The sequence below is a fragment of the Pan paniscus genome, chromosome 5 (genome assembly GCF_029289425.2).
Source record: "Pan paniscus chromosome 5, NHGRI_mPanPan1-v2.0_pri, whole genome shotgun sequence".
Lineage (NCBI taxonomy): Eukaryota > Metazoa > Chordata > Mammalia > Primates > Hominidae > Pan > Pan paniscus.
The window spans coordinates 107,430,978-107,454,821 of record NC_073254.2 but is presented as its reverse complement, the minus strand read 5'-3'; the positions used below and the strand labels follow the sequence as shown (position 1 = coordinate 107,454,821).

At 41.2% G+C, this 23,844-nt stretch overlaps 2 protein-coding genes across 4 annotated transcripts in view; both read right to left on the bottom strand.

Annotated features, from left to right (window-relative positions):
- CFAP206 (cilia and flagella associated protein 206) overlaps positions 1-176 on the bottom strand; it is a 91,355-nt gene extending 91,179 nt beyond the window's left edge. The window contains exon 1 of the mRNA XM_034962495.3: positions 57-176. The gene's annotated coding sequence lies outside the window, so the exon portion shown is untranslated. The remainder of the gene's footprint in view (positions 1-56) is intronic.
- A 6,034-nt stretch (positions 177-6,210) lies between these two features.
- C5H6orf163 (chromosome 5 C6orf163 homolog) overlaps positions 6,211-23,844 on the bottom strand; it is a 21,510-nt gene continuing 3,876 nt past the window's right edge. For 2 of the 3 annotated variants that reach the window (XM_063604952.1, XM_003822851.6), the window contains 4 exons: positions 22,859-22,953; positions 21,264-21,371; positions 15,262-15,464; positions 6,211-6,803 (listed from right to left, as the gene is read on the bottom strand). In XM_063604952.1, coding sequence (XP_063461022.1) covers positions 6,368-6,803; positions 15,262-15,464; positions 21,264-21,371; positions 22,859-22,953 — 842 coding nt within the window. In that variant the 3' untranslated portion in view covers positions 6,211-6,367. The remainder of the gene's footprint in view (positions 6,804-15,261; positions 15,465-21,263; positions 21,372-22,858; positions 22,954-23,844) is intronic. The other variant, XM_034962498.3, reaches the window with a different exon arrangement.

Below are 23,844 nucleotides of genomic sequence, written 5' to 3'. Positions count from 1 at the left end.
TGATACAAATAGCACCACTTGGGGACACTGAGTTGGGGTGAGGGGATGAGGTATACCTGTGCAGCATACAGTGGTATATCAAGAATACTGTCTGGCCTTGGGGTTCAGTTTCGGTCCTCAGCAGAGGAAGTCCTTTGTGGTCTTAAAGTCCAAAAAGTAGGTAAGATGGAAAGTTCCTAAGGTAAATAAGAAATATCACATATGGTTAAGAGTAAGGCAGACAGATGGGCTTGAATTCTGACTTTGCTACTTCCCAGCTTACTGAGCTTAGGGAAAAACATTTAGCCTCTTTGTTCCTTAGTTTCTTTGTCTGTTCAACGGGGGTTATAATTGTACTCATGCCATACAGTTGTTGCAAGGATTAAATGAGTTAATATAGTATATGATAAATACCTAGAGTGCTTTGTCCATGTAAGTACAGAATACATGTTAGCTTTTACAATATATACAGAATAATATAGAGCTAGAAGTACAGTAGGATATTTGGGGATGGTATCCATCATTTTCCAGCTGTGTGACCCTAGGTAAGTTAATCTTGATAAACTTTAATTTCCTCCTGTATAAAGTGAGAATAATTAATTCTTACCTCTGAGGATTGTTGACAGAATTGCAGACAATGTGTATAAAGCCAGTGCCTGATGTGAAGCATTCAACAAATAGGAGCTATATTGTTCCCTTTTTTATCCCTAAGAATGTAAAATTTAAGACCTAACATGCAGTTGCTCTATATTAAGGGATACTTTTAACTTTATTCAACTCAATATAAAAGTGTTTCTATTTAGAACTAACTAGAGAAAAAAGAATAATTTTCAATCCTGCAATTTAAACTCAGTTGGAAATAGTTGGTTCTGCAATTTTCAAACAGAGTGGCAGAAAATGGAACCAGGCAGAATACTACCCTCAAGTGCCTGAATGCCTTTATTTGGTGGCTGTGATGCAGAGGTTGAATAATGCAGGTGGAGCATTCACATGCTGTCTAGCTTACTATTAGCAGACAACAAATGGCAGTGCTTTTTTTTCCTTCCTTTTCTAAGTGATCCCAGCCAAGCACAAATAAAATTTTATTAGAAGTAGCAGAGTGTCTAAATCCTCAATCTGTAAATGAACCTAATTTTTGCCAAATAGTGTCTACATGATGTCAGTGGAAATAAGGCCCCTAAAGCTAAAATATGCAAGCTTTATTTTTATTTTTTTGAGACAGCGTCTCATTCTGTTGCTGGTGTGGTTTGGCTGTGTCCCCACCCAAATCTCATCTTGAATTGTAGTTCCCATTAATTCCCACATGTTGTGGGAGGGATAATTGAATCATGGGGGCCGTTTCCCCCATACTATTCTCATGGTAGTGAATAAGTCTCACAAGATCTGAGGGTTTTATAAGGGAAACCCCTTTTACTTGGTTCTCAATTCTCTCTTGTCTGCTGCCATGTAAGATGTGCTTTTTGCCTTTCACCTTCCACCATGATTGTGAGGTCTCCCAGCTAGGTGGAACTGTGAGTCAATTAAATCTCTTTTTCTTTATAAATTATCATCTCAGGTAAGTCTTTATCAACAGCATGAAAATGGACTAATACAGTATATTGGTACTAGGTACTGGGGTACTGCTGTAAAGATACCCAAAAATATGGAAGCAACTTTGGAACTGGGGAACAGGCAGAGGTTGGAACAGTTTGGAGGGCTCAGAGGAAGATAGGAAAATGTGGGAATGTTTGGAACTTCCTAGACAGTTGTTGAATGGCTTTAATCAAAATGCTGATAATGATATGGACAATGAAATCCAGGGTGAGATGGTCTCAAATAGAGATAAGGAACTTGTTGGGAACTGGAGTAAAACTATGTTTTAGCAAAGAGACTGGTGGCATTGTGCCCCTGCCCTAGAGATCTGTGGAACTTTGAACTTGAGGGAGATGATTTAGGGTATCTGGTGGAATTTCTAAGCAGCAAAGCATTAAAGAGGTGACTTGGGTGCTGTTAAAAGCATTCAGTTTTAAAAGGGAAATACAGCATAAAAGCCTGGAAAATTTGCAGCCTGACAATGAGATAGAAAAGAAAACCCATTTTCTGAGAAGAAATTCAAGCCTGCTGCAGAAATTTGCATAAATAACAAGGAATCAAATGTTAATCTCCAAGACAATGGGGAAAATGCCTGCAGGGCATGTCTCCAGAGATCTTTGTGGAGCCCCTCCCATCACAGGCCCGGAGTTCTAGGAGGAATAAATGATTTTATGGTCTGGGCCCAGGGATCCCCCTGCTTTGTGCAGCCTAGGGCCTTGGTGCCCTGCTTCCCAGCCACTCCAGCCATGGCTAAAAGGCGCCAAGGTATACCTTAGGGCATGGCTTCAGAGGATGCAAGCCCCAAGCCCTGGCAGGTTTCACATGGTGTTGAGTCTGCAGGTACACAGAAATCAAGAATTGAGGTTTGGGAACCTTCACCTAGATTTCAGAGGATGTATGGAAACGCCTGGATGTCCAGGCAGAAGTTTGCTGCAGGGGCAGGGCCCTCATGGAGAACCTCTGCTAGGGCAGAGCAGAAGGGAAATGTGGAGTTGAAGCCCCCATACACAGAGTCCCCACTGGGGCACTGCCCAGTGGAGCTGTGAGAAGAGGGCCACATCCTCCAGACCCCAGAATGGTAAATCCACAGACAGCTTGCACTGTGAACCTGGAAAAGCTGCAGACACTCAACATCAGCCTATGAAAGCAGCCAGGAGGGGGGCTATACCCTGCAAAGCCACAGGGGCTGAACTGCCGAAGGCCATGGGAGCTCACCTCTTATATCAGTGTGACCTGGATGTGAGACATGGAGTCAAAGATGATTTTGGAGCTTTAAGATTTGACTGCCCTGCTGGATTATGGACTTGCATGGAGCCTAAGGCCCCTTTATTTTGGCCAATTTCTCCCATTTGGAATGGCTGTATTTACCCAATGCCTGTACCCCCACTGTATCTAGGAATTAACTAACTTGCTTCTGATTTTATGGGCTCATAGGCAGAACGGACTTGCCTTGTCTCAGATGAGACTTTGGACTGTGGACTTTTGAGTTAATGCTGAAATAAGACTTTGGGGGACTGTTGGGAAGGCATGATTGGTTTTGAAATGTGAGGACATGACATTTGGGAGGGGCCAGGGGCAGAATGATATGGTTTGGCTGTGTCCCCACCCAAGTCTCATCTTGAATTGTAGCTCCCATAATTCCCACATATTGTGGGAGGAACTTGGTGGGAGATAATTGAACCATGGGGGCGGTTTCCCCTATACTGTTCTCGTGGTAGTGAATAAGTCTCATGAGATCTGATCGTTTTATAAGGGAAACCCCTTTTACTTGGTTCCCAATTCTCTCTTATCTGCTGCCATATAAGATGTGCCTTTTGCCTTCTGCTATGATTGTAAGGCCTCCCCAGCCACGTGGAACTGTGAGTACATGAAACCTCTTTTTCTTTATAAATTACCCACTCTTTGGTATGTCTTTATCAGCAGTGTGAAAACAGACTAATACAGTTGTCCAAGCTGGAGTGCAGTGGCAGGATCATGGCTCACCGCAGCCTCAACCTCCCAGGCTCAATCAATCTTCCCACCTCAGCCTCTTGAGTAGCTGGGACTACAGGTGCACACCACCACACTCAGCTAGTTTTTGTACTTTTTGTAAAGATGAGGTTTCACCATGTTGCCCAGGCTAGTCTTGAACTCCTGGGCTCAAGCGATCTGCCCACCTCAGCCTCCTAAAGCACTGGGATTACAGGCGTGAGCCACCATGCCTGGCCTAAAACACACAAGCTTTAAATAAATCAGATGAAATCAGAGTTGGAGAAAGAAACCATCAGAGTGACTTCTTGGTAACATAAAAGTCCAGTGATTACTAAACTGCCCAACTCCTTGTGCTTTGTGACTAGGATGGAGGCTTCTCCATCTGTCCGAGTGATGCTATACATCTGTTTCGTAGTGCACAAGTTCCTTTACTCCAAAAAGTTCATGTCTTGGTAGCATAAATTCCAGAAAATTAAACTGCAATAATTTCTTAGAGTCCTCAGTCTTAGAGGCCTTCCCAGATGGCCTCCAGGAGTTAACACAGCTTCCTAATTACCAGAAACCATGTGAACTGCATGCATTCTTACTGTACAGGTAGCATCTAAGACAACTAAGAAAAATGGACTTAAGTTCTCTTTAAAGTAACTCTCTAAAATGCTTACAACTTTAATAATTTATATGGGACATAGTATCTAAGATCTATAAAGGCCTCTCTAGGTATTGTACTCAAAGGAAACAGTATCCGGAGAGTTACTGTTCTCTTCTCAAATTATGCTAAAAATTGGTTCACTCGGGGAATCTTTTAAAAAATAGTCTGACTTAATCTCTGTCTCAGTCAAGTTTCAGTAGAAAACCAGGCATGAGGGTCCCAATGAGATTTCAAAAACATAACTCACTTTCAATTTTCACTTGACTTTGCTATTCTCATCTTGCCACAGGCAATTAGTCTCTCTCCAGAACCCTGAGGGCAAATCTGTCCTTCCTGACATTAGGATGGTGGGAGGGAGCTACAGAGTGTACCCCTCCACACATTCACCCGTGGGGCTTGACATCAGGAGAGTACATCCAGTATGTTCAGAGAAGGGCGTCCAGTTCTGCTCCCCATCATTCTTGGCTCCCTGCCCATGTTTGCTGGAAGGATTAGGGTTCTGAAACCACTTTTGCAAAACTTATGACAGTGAGAGAAATCTAACATAGCAGACTCCATCTTGCTTCTAACCTCACAAGCTTATTGCCCTTGCTCATTCCTGAGTGCAGGCCAGCTAACCATGGGAGGAATTTATTGTTTAACATTAAAGCAAAGAAGATAACAGCCCCTTCCCAAAACTACCCTCCTCCTAGTTCAGGGACTAAAACCACCTTTGTAAAATGAATGAAAGGCCAAAAGGTTAGAATTATGGGAGGAGCCTGAATTCTGCTAAGACCTATGCATAGTTCAGTGATAACCAGCCATGTTCCCTAGCTTGCTTACTACTCAGGAGTCATGTAGCCAGAGGTCACAAGAGTTGTAACTTTCCCAATTGTCCCTACAGATAACATCACTATTGTAAAACCTAAGATTGTTCTTTGAGATATTTTTCAGATGTTTGCATCCTGATGAACTGACACTACTTGGACCCATGACTCATCCCAAGGAAATAAATCAACTGGTCCTGTAACTCCCACCCAGAAGCTGACTCGGCATGCGAAGATAGTTCCAACACTCCTGTGATTTCATCTCCAACCAATCAGTAGCACCCATTCCCCAGCCCCCTGCCTGCCAAATTATCCTTTAAAAACCCTAGCCTCTGAGTTCTGAGAGAGGTGGATTTGAGAAATATCTCCCATCTTTTTTTCTTTTACAACTGGCAAATATAGGTGAGTCTGTAGCCATACCAGACCCATGTGGCCCAACTTTCACGTAACAAAGTAGTACAGTGTTTTTCAGTTGCCATGGACCCTCAGGTCATGTAATCTGAGCATGCCCAGATGGACCAAGTGTTCAACCACAGAGGGAACGTGATTGCTCTGACTCAGGAGTGGGAACTGAATTAAGAAGTGGACACTGCATGGCAGGATCCAGAATCCAACTGGATTGAGCTTTGGCATCACCCCATGGCAGGATCCAGTTAGATCATGCCTCCTGACATCCCCTCATTGCAAGACCCAATCAGATCATGCCTCATTACCCTATGTTTATAAAACCCGACCCAGCCCCCAGCTCAGGCAGACACTGCTTTGGGGACTATCCCTGGTGTTCTCCTTACTCCTTATAAGTAATAAAATCCCCTTGCTAAATCTTCTTTGGTTGTGATCATTGAGTTGACACCCACCAAGTGACTGAACCTGCCTGTTGTGTGGGTAGCAAGTCCTTCCTGAATTACTTTATATGGGAGTCCCAGAATTTAAATTTTATCCTACTGAATTTGAGAGAAATTGCTTTTTTAAATTCACAATGCTACTGCATTCACCAAATGATAATCTCTCTACTGGAACTTAGCACACCTGCCCAAAACAGGAACAACCTAAGAACACTTTCCTTTACTTGTTTTCTATGGCAATAAATGCTGAAATAATTAATTATATGTCTGATGTAGAAATGAATAAAGACAGATACAGAAGTGTGTTTAGGCTTCATCCAAGAAACCTTTCCCGTCTTAATCAGTTTGCTCCCTCTCACTATTTTTTCTTCTCAGACTTGGCTCAATATAATCTGGAATGTGCTTTTTAATATTTTGGTTTTCCATGAAAATTCTTATAGCCCAATAGTACCCTGCACAAGGCTGGGGAATCAATACATGGTTTTTGAGTACATTTATTTAGTCTGGAATGATGTCTTTTGTAGTGAAATTCCAACTGAAGACTTCTAATCAAGAGTTGTTTTGTTCTCCTTAATAACAAGATTAGAAGGTGTTTTCTTTCTTTCTGGCAGAATAAAATCTGCATGTCCTGGTGAAAGCTTAGGAAAGGTATAATTGATGTATTTTTGAAATGCCATCCTGGTTTCCTGTAATTCCTCCTCTAGGAAATCTTTCCAATTTGTCATGATTCCCAGTTGTTTTGCTATAGACAGCAGCTCCCCCTGGGTGTTAGCCAGTTTATCCATCATATTGCCAAGAGTGGCCTGATGTGTTTTCTCTGCTTCTTGAAGCACTTCCTGTACCTCTTCTTGCCTCTGCCTCTGAGCTATGCCATAGAGGATGTTCATTTCATGTTCTTTTTCCCTCATCAGTCGGGCCACACTGGTCTTCTCATCCTTAATAACTGTGACACCAGTATTCACAATTTCCTCCACGGCTTTGCTACAAAAGATAATATGGATTTATAATTTAGATGGATTGGCCACTAAAAACAAAATAATTTCATCTTTAAACGCAGATGAATGAGCAATTGTTGAGATGAGCCACCAGCCTGAGACAGGCTGATATGGATGAGCTTTTGGATTGCATTAGCTGTTATCAAACAAAACACATTTTCAGAGCAGGGAGGCTTCCTATGTACTTCCCTGCTGTGGGCTAGGGTGAGGCCACTAGTCTAACATCTAACGGCAACTTTAGGAACCTGAGATCACCTTTTTCAGGAAAATATACATGCATTGTGCTTAAAAATGAGGAGATAAGGGTCAGAGTTCCAAACTCTGTAGAGAAAGTATTTCTTTGTATTAATCCAGCTGCTGACCTTTAGCCAGAGATGAAAAATCCTTATACTCACAGGATAGATTTAGCTTTAATCTTGATTTTATCTGAGCAATACTCTATGACAGTCACCTCAAGCTTTTTGGTCTCGGGAGCTCTTTACAGTCTCAAAATTATCGAGGAAGCCAAAGAGCTTTTGTTTATATGAGTTATAGGCATTGACATTAACAGTTATATAAACTAAAAGGGAGACATTTTTAAAATATTAAAAATCTCTTATGAAAAACATTTTCCCAAACAATGAAATATTTCATGAGAAGAATGGTATAATTTAACTTTTTTTTTTGAGACAGTGTCTTGCCGTCACCCAGGCTAGAGTGCAATGGCCTGACCCTGGCTTACTGCAACCTCCAGCTCCCAGGTTCAAGTGATTCACATGCCTCAGCCTCCAGAGTAGCTGGGATTACAGGTGTGCACCACTACACCCAGCTAATTTTTGTATTTTTTAGTAGAGATGGGATTTTACCATGTTGGCCAGGCTGATCTCAAACTCTTGACCTCAAGTGATCCACCCGCCTTGGCCTCCCAAAGTGCTGGGATTACAGGTATGAGCCACTGCACCCAGCCTAATTTTTTTTTTTGCACAACTCTTTAATCTCTGGCTTATTAGTAAAAAGCTGAATTTTCATACTGTTTCAATTTATTGTGATATTACACATCACAAAACCCCTGGAGAACACCATTTTATATTCATAGGAGACTAAGAGTGAAAAAGGCAAATAAAGTCTTAGTGTTATGCTGCTATAAAGACACATGCACACGTATGTTTATTGCGGCACTATTCACAATAGCAAAGACTTGGAACCAACCCAAATGTCCAACAATGATAGATTGGATTAAGAAAATGTGGCAGATATACACCATGGAATACTATGCAGCCATAAAAAAGGATGAGTTCATGTCCTTTGTAGGGACATGGATGAAATTGGAAATCATCATTCTCAGTAAACTATTGCAAGAACAAAAAACCAAACACTGCATATTCTCACTCATAGGTGGGAATTGAACAATGAGAACACATGGACACAGGAAGGGGAACATCACACTCTGGGGACTGTTGTGGGGTGCGGGGAGCGGGAAGGGATAGCTTTAGGAGATATACCTAATGCTAAATGATGAGTTAATGGGTGCAGCACACCAGCATGGCACATGTATACATATGTAACAAACCTGCACATTGTGCACATGTACCCTAAAACTTTAAGTATAATAATAATTTTAAAAAATTTTTGGAAAAAAAAAAAGAAAATAGTTTTAATGTCATGGACTGCCTCTTTAAAGAGTCTCAGGGACCTTGAAGGGTCTCTGGACCACATATTCAGAAGCACTGCTAAATGATTAATATACTTCTGGCTATAATGTAGGGTATTATATAAAATTCATAGCAGCCAACCATGTTGACCTCTTACCATGTCCAAGCAGGTTAATGAGCATTCTATGCATACATTAATTCAATGAATCCTCAAAAACAATTCTGTAGTGTGGTTCCATCACTGTGCTCTTTTTATGAAGAAGACACTGGGCTCAGGGAGGTTAAGTAATTGGACTAAGTTTGTTTAATAAGTTAAAGAGGCAAAATCTGCAACACAACTCAGGCAGTCTGAGACCAGGGCAAAAGCTCTTAGCCACTGTGATACATTTCCAGTGGATTTCTGCAGTTAACATAGTTTGAGCAGAACCTCAAAGATTTGAGGTTTTAAGATCTCAAATGTATGGCTGTTAATAAAAATCCTCCCCCTCTGCCTCCCAGTCTAATACAGGCTTTCCAAGATTTACCACTGGCCCTATCTCCTAAATTCCATCCTCCAAGATGCAATTCTCTCATCTTCTCTGAGTCTTTCCACTTGACTTTCAAACCTGACAGACTTCCCTAGTCTTGAAGTAAATCACATCTTTCTTTAGCCTCCGTAGCCACTATACTATTTCTCTTCTTCCTTTTCCCACCAACTAAGCTATTTCCAATATTAATAACAGGGGTAATGATTATTGAGTACTTACTGTATTGCAGGAACTGTGGTAAGCATTTTACATGCACGATATCTCATTTAATTTTCACAATAACCCATTGAAGCTGATACTTTATTTACTTATTTACAGATGAATCTTGCTCTGTTGTCCAGGCTGGAGTGCAGTGGCACCATCTTGGCTCACTGCAACCTCCGCCTCCCAGGTTCAAGTGATCCTTCTACCTCAGCCTCCCAAGTATCTGGGATTACAAGTGTGCACCACCACACATGGCTAATTTTTGTATTTTTAGTAGAGGCAGGGTTTCACTATGTTGGCCAGGCTGGTCTTGAACTCCTAACGTTAAGTGATCCACCCGCCTTGGTCTCCCAAATTGCTGGGATTACAGGTGTGAGCCACCGTGCCTGACCTATTTTTACTTATAACCTGTGACTATTCCCTTGTAACAGGTGAGAAATGGAGGCTTAGAGAAGAGTGAGTTGTTGTTCAATGTCACACAACTGAGCACGCTGGGGAGTTCCTGCCCTTAATCATTACCTGCTTCAAGCTCATGAGTGGGCACTATACATTTTTCGTCAGGAGGGTAGCACAGTAAAAATAACATTTTAGACTTGTTATTCAGGTAACAGTGAGTGAACTGAATCTTAGTGGGGTGAGCTAGAGAGACCAATTGTATCATTTCATAATATCCTTGAGGTGCAATGACGAGGGTCTGAACTAATGACAAAAGAGAGGGTTGGGAAGAGGGAGAGAATGGGTTAAGCCTAGGAAATATTAAAAAGTCATAGCTGCCAGAATCTGTGACTGCAAGCATATGGGGGAAGTGGGAAAAAGAGGAATCAAAACCAACTTGCTGATTTTCAACCTGGGTCACAGGAGAATGGAGGTTCCATTAATAGAAGTGATGCTGTGTATAGAGTGGGCAGTGTGCATCGACACACATTCTTAGGATTTAGTCTGATGTCTGATAACATCCTCAGGCTGTTGATGAGACTGTCAGGGTGATGACCAGGGACCAATCTCCAAGGAGGAAGCTGTGCTCCCTGTGTCCTCTGACATAAGCAGGCATGAGTTTCCTGCCAGGTGGGGCTGACTTTCCTCTCACCCAAATGGGAGGTTTCATTTATGGGCTAACTGGAAGGCTCTACCAGAATTGAGCTCAGGTAAAAGTGATCCAATAATGTATACCTTGGATGACGTCAGCTCCCACCCTCAATGACAGTCCCTTTCAGACTCCCTGATATCAAAATCTCTTACTGCTAACAGAATCTGGTAAGTTAAAAAATCTTTCCAGCTTTTCTTTCTTTTTTTTGGTTTTAAACAGGGTCCCACTCTGTTGCCCAGGCTGGAATGCAGCAGCACCATCTTGGCTCATGCAAACTCTGCCTCCTGGGCTCAAGCAATCCTCCCACCTCAGCCTCTGGAATAGCTGAGACTACAGGCATGTGCGACCATGCCCAGCTAATTTTTGTATTTTTTGTAGAGACAGGGTTTTGCCATGTTGGCCAGGCTGGACTCAAGTGATCCTCCTACCTCAGCCTCCCAAAGTGCTGGGATTACAAGCATGAGCCACTGCGCCTAGCCCCACTTTTCCCAGCCTGCCTTAGTGCTTGAATATTTGATCCTTTCATTCTGATGAGTTCCCTGAAGTTGTGGAATTGAAGCCAAGAGTGGGGTGGGGTGCAGTGCGTTGAGGGTGTGACCTGCAATGCCCATTTATCTTTGTATCTCCCCTGCCTAGTGTGGTGCCCGTTGTGGATACAACAGGCAATCAATAAATGTATGAATGAATAAGTGGGTAATACAGACGAAGCTCTCTCTAATACATGTTGTATTGAATAACACTAAAGTTTAAAGCAGCTATATTGGAACATTACAAAAGCTTAAAAGAATTAATGAGGCTGGGCGTGGTGGCTCACACCTGTAATCCCAGCACTTTGGGAGGCAGAAGCAAGTGGATCACTTGAAGTCAGGAGTTCAAGACCAGTTTGGCCAACATGGAGACGCCCCATCTCTACTAAAAACACAAAAATTAGCTGGGCATGGTGGTGAGTACCTGCAATCCCAGCTACCCGGGAGGCTGAGGCAGGAAAATTGCTTGAACCTGGAAGGTGGAGGCTGCAGTGAGCAGAAATCGCATCACTGCACTCCAGCCTAGGCAACAAAGCAAGACTCTCTCAAAAAAAAAAAAAAAAATTCATGCTTAAAAAGGATTCTTAACATAAGCGAAATATTTGCCATAGGAAAATAGCCAATTCTTGGGATATGTGTAAAATGTTTTTCAATGTACATAAATTAGTCTACCTGTATTTTTTTATCGAAAGAGGGCCTAGAAAGCTTATCATATGAGAAAGAACTGTGAAAGAACTAGGTATTAGTACTTTTTGGTTTTTCCTTCCCTTCTTCAAATTAAATCTTGGACATAATCTCTCTCCTCAAACATTTGAAGGATCACCACGCACAGAGGAGGAGCAGGGCCAGAAGCCAAGGGTAAAGGTAAGGCCCAGAGTTTTTGGATCCACATTAGGAAGAACATGACAAGTAGAGGTGTTCAGCATTTGGACCAACCACCTCAACCAGTGACATCAAGGAGGCTCACCGATGACTGGCTGGCATCTGGCAGAAGGAATGACACGTCCAGTTCCATAACCCCCAATGCCCATTCTGATGTGAAGTGAATGTCTATGCTTTCTGTGAGCAGTGAGGTTCTTCTGGCATCTCTATCTTTATGAGGCTGTACACTTGTAATTTTGAAATACACACCGTATTTCAGGGTGGCACTGGCCAGAAAAGTAACTATTTTCAAAATAGTTGTAGTGTGTGTCCCAATTTATAGGATTCAGTCTGATATTTTATAAAACAGACTCTTGGAGAATGAAAACAACTTACTAAATAAAAACATAATCTGATATCTAACAACTCAATCTTAACTAATAGGGAAAAAATAAACTACGGAAAATCCATAGTAGCAATTGATCCTTTGCCTGGTTAGTCTGTAAATAAGCTATTAATCTACTTTTCATTAGAACTATAGGACTGTTAGCACTATTTCAATCAGGTACAACCACTGTGTTTACCAGTAACCTATGTTCTGATTTTCCACCTGGGACATGGGGAACCCCTGGCTCTCTGGTCTGGCAGGAGACTGCAGGCATTTCAGAAGTTAGGCAGGTGAGGGACATCTCCAGATGCCAGCATTCAGCAGTGCATTTCTATCCCCGGGTTGTTAACACTCTTGAACCTCCCCTTGGCTCTGCCTCATTATACATCATACTTTCTCCTTCCATGGCTTTGCGCATTCGGTTCTCATTCGTTTGCCTCTCTCACAAGTGGGACCTCTTACCTTCTCTCTATGGCCCAACCCACGACTAACTTCCTCCAAAAAACCTACCTCACTACATACCCCACCCATACTGCTTGATCTTTCCAGGACTTTGAACTCTTGCAGCACCTATGTGCTATTTGTACCAGTCCATCCAGCCTTGCTTGTTGGGGGCAGCCATGCTCTAGTGATTTTACACAATGTTGAGGAAGGGCCCTTAATTTGTGCCACATCCACAGAAGGTACTTGATGAGCTCTGGTGAAGTGAACAAACCCTCTAGAAAACTCACATAGCTTCTCTACCTGTAAAGCAGGTAACATAATGGAAGGTCATAAGCTTTGGCATCATAAAGGCCAGGGTTCAAATCAGGCCCTGTCACCTCTTTCCTCTGTGACCTTTGGCAGTTTGCTTAGTTTCCCTTTAAGGCCTTAACCCTCCAGGGTCTTTGCCTGAAGATATGTAGGATGATACAATCTCCTAGGAAGGGACACCCAGATGCAAGGAGTATACAAAAGGCCTTGCATGTGCTGGGAATTGAATAAGGGAAGCTATCAGTAGGAATTACAGCCATGACCACAAAAAATCCTGAGTGGTCACTTCATTCATGCCTTGCCTTGGGCTAGAAAACAATTAGAACCTTTACAAACAGAGATTTTTTTTTTTTTTTTTTTGAGACAAGTCTCGCTCTGTCGCCCAGGCTGGAGTGCAGTGGCATGATCTCGGCTCACTGCAAGCTCCGCCTCCCAGGTTCACGCCATTCTTCTGCCTCAGTCTCCCGAGTAGCTGAGACTGCAGGCGCCCGCCACCATGCCTGGCTAATTTTTTGTATTTTTAGCAGAGACGGCGTTTCACCTTGTTAGCCTGGATGGTCTCGATCTCCTGACCTCGTGATCCGCCTGCCTTAGCCTCCCAAAATGCTGGGATTACAGGCGTGAACCACCGCCCCTGGCCTTTTTTTTTTTTTTAACTTTAAGAGAAAGAGTCCAGTGTCTCCTGGGCAATCTGTTTAGAATCTAATCACCTCAATCCACAAAATGGTTTTCTGTATAGTTAACAAATTTCTCATGATATATAAATGTTCTGAATCCTTAAGTCTTGATGAAAGTTTATAGTAAAATAAAAAATCTGCAAAGAATTCTCAACAGTGGTCTCTCTCCATATATTAGTTTCTGCAAATTCTCTAAAGAACAGAGGAATCTAGTATTTTCTAGAAATAAGATCAGGTGTGCTGAAGAGTGGCTTCGACTAATTGGAAGAAATTTAAACCATTTGTTCAATAAATATTTCAAGAATGCCTACCATGTGCCAGACTTTCTTCCAGGCACTTGGGAAACATCAATAAATAAAATGGGCATTCTAGCTGGATATATTTTAACAGTACACATGGCAGTTCCTTAATCCTAGTCTACAGATTCAATAAAAGGCAGACATCGAAAACCTTCCATCAAACCTCACAGAGGAAAGGGCTGGAGGGGGCGCAAAAACAATCTAGCAAGAGAGGGAGGAGACCCTCACGCAAGTGTGTGTGAGGAGGGGACCCAGAGGCTCCCACAGGTGAGACAGAGCTCCTGCAGATGGCTGGCAGGAGAGAAAAGAAAAGAGGATCCACCTTCCAGTGCATTGGGCCATGACTCATTCCCTAACCCCCTCCTGGTATTCCCTCTCATCTTCCTCTTCTACCTCCACAATGACCTGCAGTCTATGCAGGAAGAGAGGTACCAGTTAAACTGTCACAGCTGCAGCTCTCATTCTCATTTATCTGTACCTCTTCCAGGATCTTACCTGTGTCCCTGTTCTAAAGAGTTCTAATGAAAAAGATTTTACCCATTAATTACATAGAAATGGATCTGTTTGTTAACTCAAGCAGCAAAGCAAAAGGGACCAGTCACAGACTAGGAGGCCAAATAGGGAGGTCTCAGTCTCAGCTCTGCTGCTATAAATCAGTGATCATGGGCAGGTAAATGACCTGGTAAAAAAAATCTGGAAATTATGGTTTTTCTCTTGCACCTGACAATCCCTGAGCTCCTAACTGCTGTCCTGTTCCAGCAAAGAATCATTACATATATAGAAATAGTTACCTTGGTTTTCTTAAAATATATATATGTATGATCTGATCTGTGATTATGCACATACATATGGCTGTAAACACATCAAAAGGGCATGGAAGGATATAGACTCTATTGATTAAAATAACTGTCTCTGGGAGGCAGGGAGGGTGTAGGGGAAGCAATGCATCAGGACTTGCAATTTTTGCTCTATATATTTCCATAATGTCAACTTCTTTTGCAACATATATTACTTGCATAATAAGAAAAAGACCAAAAAGTAACACAAACACAATAGTGTATGATCTAGGCTAGAGAATGTGAAGATTGATTTTAATGATGTGTTTATGGGAAACTGTTTCTTGATTCCTGTCCTTGGCTTCTTAAAACTGGTGATACAGAATGAAAAATACCATATTTAGAGAGTAGCTATCTTTCAAGCAGGGACAGGAAGAAGATATGATTGAGGAAGAACACACGAGAACTTTAGAAAACAGCAATTTTCAATCCCTTAAGCTGGGTGGTAGGTTTTTGAGTATTTATGTTATTATTTTTCTTTAAACCACACACATACTCTACAATATAAATTGTTCCCTATGTTTGGTATTTTCCATAATAAAAATGTAAAAACACAAAAACTGGGCAATATCTACCTATGTACTGTAACCTTATCTGTTTCTCCAGGTTGATTTTGATAAAGTTACTAATTTGTAAATGAGTTCTCTGGAATACCTTTTCTGGGCCTGGATTGCTTCCTGGGCAATGTGTCTTTCTTCAGCCCTGGCTTTCTCCACAGCTTCGACCTTCTCTCTGTGGCATTCCATCATAATCCTTTGGATTCTGTGGACCATGCGCTGTTCTGCAGCCAAGTGCTCTCTCTTCATTTCGTCATCCATGTTTTGATACATCTCTGTCTTAGTTTTAGCTGTCACTTCCTGAAGCAATGGCAAAACTAGGTTTAGCTATTACAGACTTGATGTTTAAAACTGCACATTAGGAGGCTATTTAAACCATAGTTTTATCTATCTGCTAGCAAGTGTACCTGTTAACACTGATGATTTAAAAGAAGAGTGTGTATGATATGGAAAACTTTTATTTATATGATGTTAGGTGAACCAAAAATGTACAAACTATGTAGCATAAATATCTACGTAGATAATATTGAAAGGGAATATGGAAAAAAGAAAATAGTTGGGTTAGAGGGGTAGGGTTAAAGGTCTTTTTTCTTGATTGTCTAAATATTCTAGTATCATATTATCATTATATATAATTACATAATGCAATTCTGCTTTAGTAAGCCAGTCCTGGAAAATGGCGAAATAATTACTATGCCTCGTGTCTCCTGGGTAGGAGGGAACCTAAGGAGAGGAACCACTAGTCAAACCAAGACCTGTGGAAAACAGAGCCACAAATTGTGCTCAAGGAAAACCCTGTCACCATTTTGGAAATCCACAGTGTACCTGGCAGTCCGAGGCCCAGAAGCTACATATACAAGAAGGTGGGGATCTTAGTCCTCAAGGGATTCACTGTCTAGTGAAGGAGGCCAACAAACTAACTGTGCAATACAGTTACAGAAATATAACAATATGTAGAAATATAACATTATAAAGAGGAGGAGCAATTCATTCTGTCCAGGTATTTTAAAACTTTCATTTAAAGGTAATTGTTTTTTTTTGAGACAGGTTCTCATTCTGTTGCCCAGGCTGGGGTGCAATGGCACAATCACAGCTCACTTCAGCCTCCACCTTCCAGGCTCAGGCAGTCCTCCCACCTCAGCCTCCCATGTAGCTGAGACGACAGACACTTGCCACCATGCCTGGCTAATTTTTGTATTTTTTGTCGAAATAGGGTTTCACCATGTTGCCTAGGCTTGTCTTCAATTTCTGGGCTCAAGTGATCTGCCCACCTTGACCTCCCAAAGTGCTGGAATTACAGGCATGAGCCACCATGCCCGGCCCAAAGGTAAATGTTTATCTCTATTTGGGAAGACATCAAAAGAACATAGAGAAATTAAGTTATTTCATATAGCACATCAATGGAAGAACTAGGGATAGAAGCCAGGATTGCTGACTGCCAGTTTCTCACTTCATTCCTGGCTGTGATGCTGGAGTCTTTCAAGAGATTCATCAATTGTACAGTCTTGTAAGATATAGTACAGTGGGTTTTCTTTCTTTTTCAATAGCTGCAGAATCCCTTCTTTAAATGAAATCTTACCCAGAATAGAAAGGAATAAAACCAGTAAGAGTTCTCCTGGCTGAAGATTGCTCAACTCCCTTTAGCACCATTTCTATGGGAGCCCCTGAGAGAGCCAGCTCTGTTTACAGCGTCCAGAGAGAATCCTCAGCTGAAGCTGAGAGAAAGTCAAGAGAACTCTAAATTATAAGGGAAACTGAAATTGCTTCAGCTTCTTAGAAGATTATTTCAACAATTAAAATATTTGTTAAGACAAACCTTTCAGCTTTTTCATGAGAAAAAGTTCTCAACTTCTCACTTTGGCTACTTCAAGGGTGAAAAGTTAAAAAATGAAACAGACACCAGAAATCGACTTTAAGAATCTCTCCAAGTGGCCTCAGTTCATGTATTTAGAAAATCTTTTTAGGAAAACATTGGCCATTTAGAAATGCTAGCTGGGTTTCCTACACTGCAGAAGGCTTTGTCTCTTAAATCACTAAATTTTTTTTGACAAAAGAATATTTTGAATGGAAATGTTTCTAAATGTCTTTAACACCATAAAAAGAACATTTTGAAACAATCTAACACTTTCTTAATGATCCAGGCTTGGTAGACAAAGATGAATGATTGTACTGGGCCAAAAACTTCATGTGGCATTTAATAATTGTTGAAGTTCATAGAGCCACTTGTATCTGTCATAAATGACTCCAGATTACTTTGCTTTTTGAAATTTAATCTTTGCTCTTTGTAGGTATCAAATCAAATTTCTTCTTTTCTTCAAAGAACAAGAAAATTACTTGCCATCAGGCTGAGGATGCTGCTGTAGCTTCTATCTGTGAGCCCCTTTTTGTTATTTTTACTTTCCAATATTTAATCTATTTCCAAATTGAAAAATCAAGCAACCCTGCTGGGTGTGGTGGCTCATGCCTATAATCCCAGCACTTTGGGAGGTTGAGGAGGGCAGATGATTTGAGGCCAGGAGTTCGAGACCAGCCTGGCTGCCAGGCCAACATGGCAAAACCCTGTCTCTATTAAAAATACAAAATTAACTGGGTGTGGTGGTGCACACTTGTAATCCCAGCTACTTGGGAGGCTGAGGCAGGAGAATCACTTGAACTCAGGAGGCAGAGGTTGCAATGAGCCAAGATCACACCACTGCACTCCTGCCTGGGCTACAGAGAGACTCCATTTCAAAAGAAAAGAAAACAAAATAAAAATCAAGCATCTAAGTCTGTTGGGTTTAGGTTGCCAAATAAGCATAATGACATCTGAGTGGGGGTGAAGAGGTTCTGCTGTGTGTAATAAGCCTGAGTTATTCTCTTGTAGTCAGAGGCCTTTATTTAACTCCTTAGGGGGATATTTTAACTTACTTCTGGGTTTTCAAGTACATTCTCAGTAATTCAGACTGCTGGGTGGTGGTTGAGTTTAAGACAGGTGAAGTACTACCATAATATATTCCTATATGAATCAATATTTTTTTTCAGAATGAAATGTATTTAATGGAACTCTTGCAAACATCTATTGAAGAAGGAAAAAAAGCCAGTGTCAATAGGGTGGTGTAAGACTGTTGTATGCCTGAATTTTTTTGGCACAAAGTGATTGTGTTGTTTTTTTTTTTAATTTTCAATTTTTGTGGTGCATGAGGTATTTTGATATAGGCATACAATGTGTAATAATCACACAAGGGTAAATGGAATATCCCTCACCTCAAGAATTTATCCTTTCTTTGTGTTACAAACAATCCAATTACACTCTTTCAGTCATTTTTAAATGTACAATAAATTATTGAATCATAGAATTTAAAAATGACACTCCAGCCCTTTATTTTGGCTGGGTTGTGAAGTAGGTATTCAGATAATTAGAAATTATCTGATTCCTAATTACTAACTAGGAATTCAGATAATTGAACGCAGTCCCTCTTTTATGTAATGATTTAATAAAACCAAAATTCATTTACTGCCTCACATAGCATGTGGAATACATATTTAAAGCTCCAAAAATAATTAAGTAACCTGCTGTTTGTCAATGTTCTTATTTAATGTAAGGAGACCTTACATTGAAATAAATTGCTTTTACTGAAATGCATCTTGAGTGAGTCACCCCACATTTTGAGATACTGTAAGAAACAGATTCATGGACTCCATCATGTTAACTGTACAGATGTTTGACAGGCATTTTTACATAATGTCCCCCTCAGGAGATATTGCTCTGAGGTTTCATAACTAGGAATATCTGAGCCTCTCAAGTGCCTAATTTGCCTGTACCTTACGGGCATGGTGAGTCACAACATTTCCCTCTTTGCATTGGCTGCCAGAAAGCTCAAGGCCCAATCAGTGATAATTGCACAGGGCATCATGGCATATATACATTTTTAAGTTTTAAATTTACCTATGACTTTACTATATTTTCTACTCTAGTTTTTCATTTATTTTTTCTTTAGCTTTCATCTTCTCATTTACTTTTTGATATTATTGTCTTTCAATAATATAAACACCTTTTCAAAAGATTACCTATCCATCAAACAAGATCTAGAAATTTTATCTAACAGCATGCATTTGAGACACACCAAACTCTTAACATCACGTAAGAGTAATACCTGGTGGTCTTGACACATCAGAATTTAATATTTGGTTCTAGAGGAACTTGGTTTTCTGCTATACATTGGTAATCTCAAACTTTAATATGTGTGAGAATCACTTGGGATGCTGATGGAGTCTGTAGGTCAGAATGAGGCCCAGGAATCTGTATGTCAGGACCCCAAGTGAATAGATTCTGATGCAAGTGGTTCACAGACAAGCCCTGAGAAGTAGTACTGATGTCTGTATCTTGGTATCCTACAGATATAACAGGTTGAAATAACCCCACACACTACTCTTAGACAAATCATTCCTTCATAAATAAAAAATATCTGAAATGGTGGTATAAATGTAAATTCTCAACCCCCGGACAAATATTTCAGGAAGGTCGATCCCCCTTTAACTATTTACCTTTAAATAGGGCTTCTTTCTACTGATGCACTAAGTACCTCAACTCCACTCAAAGGCTGCGTGGGGTACAATAACATTATTTAAAGAAAGACTAGCATGTGAACCTTGAAACAGGAATCACATCTTCCTTATGTCTTTACAACCTAATGCCAGGAAGGACATTCAAAATGTGTATCAACCAGCACAGTACGGCCCACCTATCTGAATGGCCTCTGGCTGCAGCATTATAGCAGGGAACTAGAGCCCCTTGCCAAGCCATGAGTTATCCTTTTAAATTGCTGGATTGGGAGAGGTCCAGGAGTCTGCTGGGGAAGCAACCAGGGTGACCAAGGTGATAGAGGGCTTAGCGGGTAACTATTTATCAACTGATAGAGAAGTATTTTAATACTTTAATTGCCAGTATGGCCATACTTGTACATAGCAGCTGAAGAGCAGGCCTGCCTAAGACATGCTATAAATGCTCTTCACATTTTGAACTGAAATGGGGAATGGGCAATGGGCCACCACAGCCAACCCCTCAGACACCATACCAACCCTGGCTGAGGTAGGCCACTGGAGCGAAGCAGGGAGCATCCTGCTAGCCTTCAGGACCCATGGGGAGGAGCTCCCCTTCCTAACAGCAAGTCCTCTCTGGGTAAAGACAGTTGATTTTATCTCACCTGGTACAGATCTAATATACGGTAGGTGCTCATTGTTGCAACAACGAATAAATTGGCCTGCAGTCCCTGAACTGCTCATTACTGTTCCTAAGTTAGGCCAAACCTGGGTCCGGACCTCTGTCACTTTCCTCCAGCTTCTGCCCGTGTATTGTCATACCTGTACCTTATCCTGTCCTGTCCCTCCCTTGACCAAAATGTGAAAATAGTTCTGTAACATTTTCCTTTGAGCAGATTTTGTAATCAAGGTACTGAACTAACAATGAATCCTAGGGTCTCCACCTGAAAGTTTGTAAGTTACCTAGAGTCATGTACTTGAACAGGCTACAGGTTAGTAACCTTCATCTGTGACATCTGGCCCTGCATTAAATTATTGAGGGACAGCTCAGATGTCCCTCTTGGCAGTACAGTAAATGCAAAATTTAGAAAAAAGGATGCAATCAGAGAAGGAGGAGAACAGCCTGCTTCACTTGTTCAACTATTTGAGCACCTACTAAGTCAGGGAATTGTGCTGGGCACCAGGGCTAGTCCAGTGATGAGACAGACACCCCTGCTGAAAGCTGCAGTCATGTTGGGGAGTCAGACACTCAACAACTAACCACACAATCATTTATTTAATTACAATGGTGAAGACTGCTATGAAAAAGATCAGGGTGTCATGGACAGTGTGTGGGTGGCAAGGCAAGGTTGGTCAGGCAAAGCTTCCCTTGGGAAGTAAGCTATGGAGTTCTTCTTCACTTATTCATCACTGCTCTAGAGAGCTCAGCATCTCTTCTGAGAACCTCCCAGGGGATCCCAGCTAATGGCCATGAAACACCAGTCTAGATTTCCTTATTATTTTTTTCTCATTCCCTTGCCAACTTTTCTTTTTACTAATGTAATTACTTTTAAAAGACAACAAATAAGCCACTATAAAAACCTGTAAATCTTTCTGATGTTCCTCTTTCAAAATCTGAATTTCAATTTTGTGTCTGTCATTTGCTTCTTCAAGTGCTTTCTCCACTGCTTGTTTTTGACGTTCATTAGCCTTTGAAAGAAAGAGTCCATTTATCTATTAATGTATCAGAATAAGCACAAGGAAACTTGGCTTATTTAGGATGTTGGTAAATCAGGTTTTCAAGTTTACTGAAAATTAGCAACAACCATGGAGTCCCTAATTTCTTGCCCCATTCCCATCTCAAACCTCCCATAGCAAACTGTCTGCCTTAGCCAGAGATGCTCTAATGCATCCCAATCCAGAGCTAGCCTTGCTGTTTTTGGAATCGCTAAAGGCAAGGCAGCTTTACTGTATGCAGGCTGCTGGGTTGCCTTTTCTCTTTGGCACTTTATTTCTTGCTTGATTGACTCTCAAAGTAACATATGTGCATTGTGGAAAATCTGGAAAACACAGTGAAATGAAAAGACGCACAAAGCTAGAAGGAGCTGAGTAAAGAGGCAGAGTACCATCCAGGTCCCCCGCATTCAGTCTTCAGAAAGAACTTTAACTCTATTTGAAAAGAATACACAGAACACTAGACCAACTTACATTCAAATTGTAGACTATTTACAAAAGCATCACCTTGTATTAGGATGTATAATTGATGGTTCACAATCAGTTTGAATTTTACCACTAATAAAAATAGATGACTACAAAGATTTTGAGATAAATCAAAATCTGGGGTATACAGAACTGGAGTATTCATGAAGAACTGGAGCATTATGTATGTTCAAAATATTTTCATAGCAAGCTTTTGCTGGCATGAATACTGAGCAATGCTAATACTATTTGCTATAATGTCTATTTTATAAAGAAACTGACAAACATTTTTCTAAGCACTGTGGTTCTGCTCTCAAGGAGCTGTAATTCTTTTATGGGAAGTTATTGATGTCATTCTATGATTGGAAGAAGTAGGGCTACAGGACTGAGGCTTTGCTTCAGTTTGATGCCTTGGATCCCACTGTGAGCCCCGATATTCAAATTGCCCTTATAGTGCTCAGCAGTCATATCGACGAGGTATCAAGGATTTGGGAGAGAGGGGAGGAAAAGGGGAGTAGGCCATAATGAAGCATTTGAGGAAACAGGAGTGTTACATGCTCCATAAATGGATGGTCTATACATTAAATGTTAGGCCATAAGAAACAACTATCAACAAGGAGTTTTCTTAGACATTTTTTTTTCTTTTTAGTTTTGGTTTCAATCAAATCAAAATAAAGGGAGCAGGAGTCCTCCATACAGAGAGGGCAGCTGAGAAGGAAGGAAGCTCCTGATGATGCCGGCTTCTTACTAAGCACCTACTGTGTGCCAGGCATATTATTTCACTGAATCCTCCCAACTATCCCACAGAATGGGTACTATTATTACTTTTTTACAATGAAGAAACCAAGACTACAGAGGTTGTAGAACTTGCCCAATGTCCCACAGCTAGCCAGGATTCAGTCAGTTCTGACTACTACACTATACAATTGTTTCAGACAAATCCAAAATGTGAAAGAACGGTAAAGATGGACTTTAGGTTGACATGTAACTTCTTTTACCTGAGCCCATACTTCAGCTTCTGCTTTCGCAATGTGTTCTCTGAGTATATCTTCTTGAAACTGCTCTTCTTTTTTCAGAATATTTGCCCCAATATCTGTGTATTTGAAGAGCAATGGTCACAAACCTCCACTGACGGCTTCCTGGCTTTCCTTTCCACCATTATCTAGTTATTTATGAGGGCTATTTAGGAGACACGTCCTTTTAGGAGATGCCAGTATATATATTTCAAAGATACCCATTGAAAGACTAAGATTTTCTCTGATTAGGAGGGAATTCACAGCACTGTCAGGCCTGGATAGAGTTGGTCATTCCCCTCATCACACCCAGTCCACACAGCAGACAACGGGGGAGGTGAAATAAATGCCCTGAAGAAAGGGACATATTTTGTACACCCAAAGTAGAATGATGAGTGAATATTCAAGAGGTCTTAGCACATTATACAGCTCTCTCTCTCCCTGTTCCTATTTGGGTGCTGGGGCTAGCATCAGGAGAAGGGAAGTGGAGTGCCTTCAACACATTACATGCCTTTCTTTAGCGTGTGATTCTTTGTGGGTTTAACTGCTTCAGTATGGAGTGAGCTAAGGGGTAGAAGTTTACTATTTTTCTGTCAATGATCTAATTTGATTTCCAAATAATAACATTCCCATAATAATATCCTCTCTACCCAGACAAGGTAATAAAAGTCCAGAGAGGTTAGAGGACCACGCAATATCAGACAGCCAGGTCTTTTTCCACTGGGATTTCTCTTTTTTTTTTGAGAGGGAGTCTTGCTTTGTAGCCCAGCCTGCAGTGCAGTGTCGCCATTTCGGCTCACTGCAACCTCCGCTTCCCGTTTCAAGTGATTCTCCTGCCTCAGCCTCCCGAGTAGCTGGAATTACAGGCGCCCACCACCATGCCTGACTAATTTTTGTATTTTTAGTAGAAACGGGCTTTCATCATGTTGGTCAGGCTGGTCTCAAACTCCTGACCTCAAGTGATCTGCCCA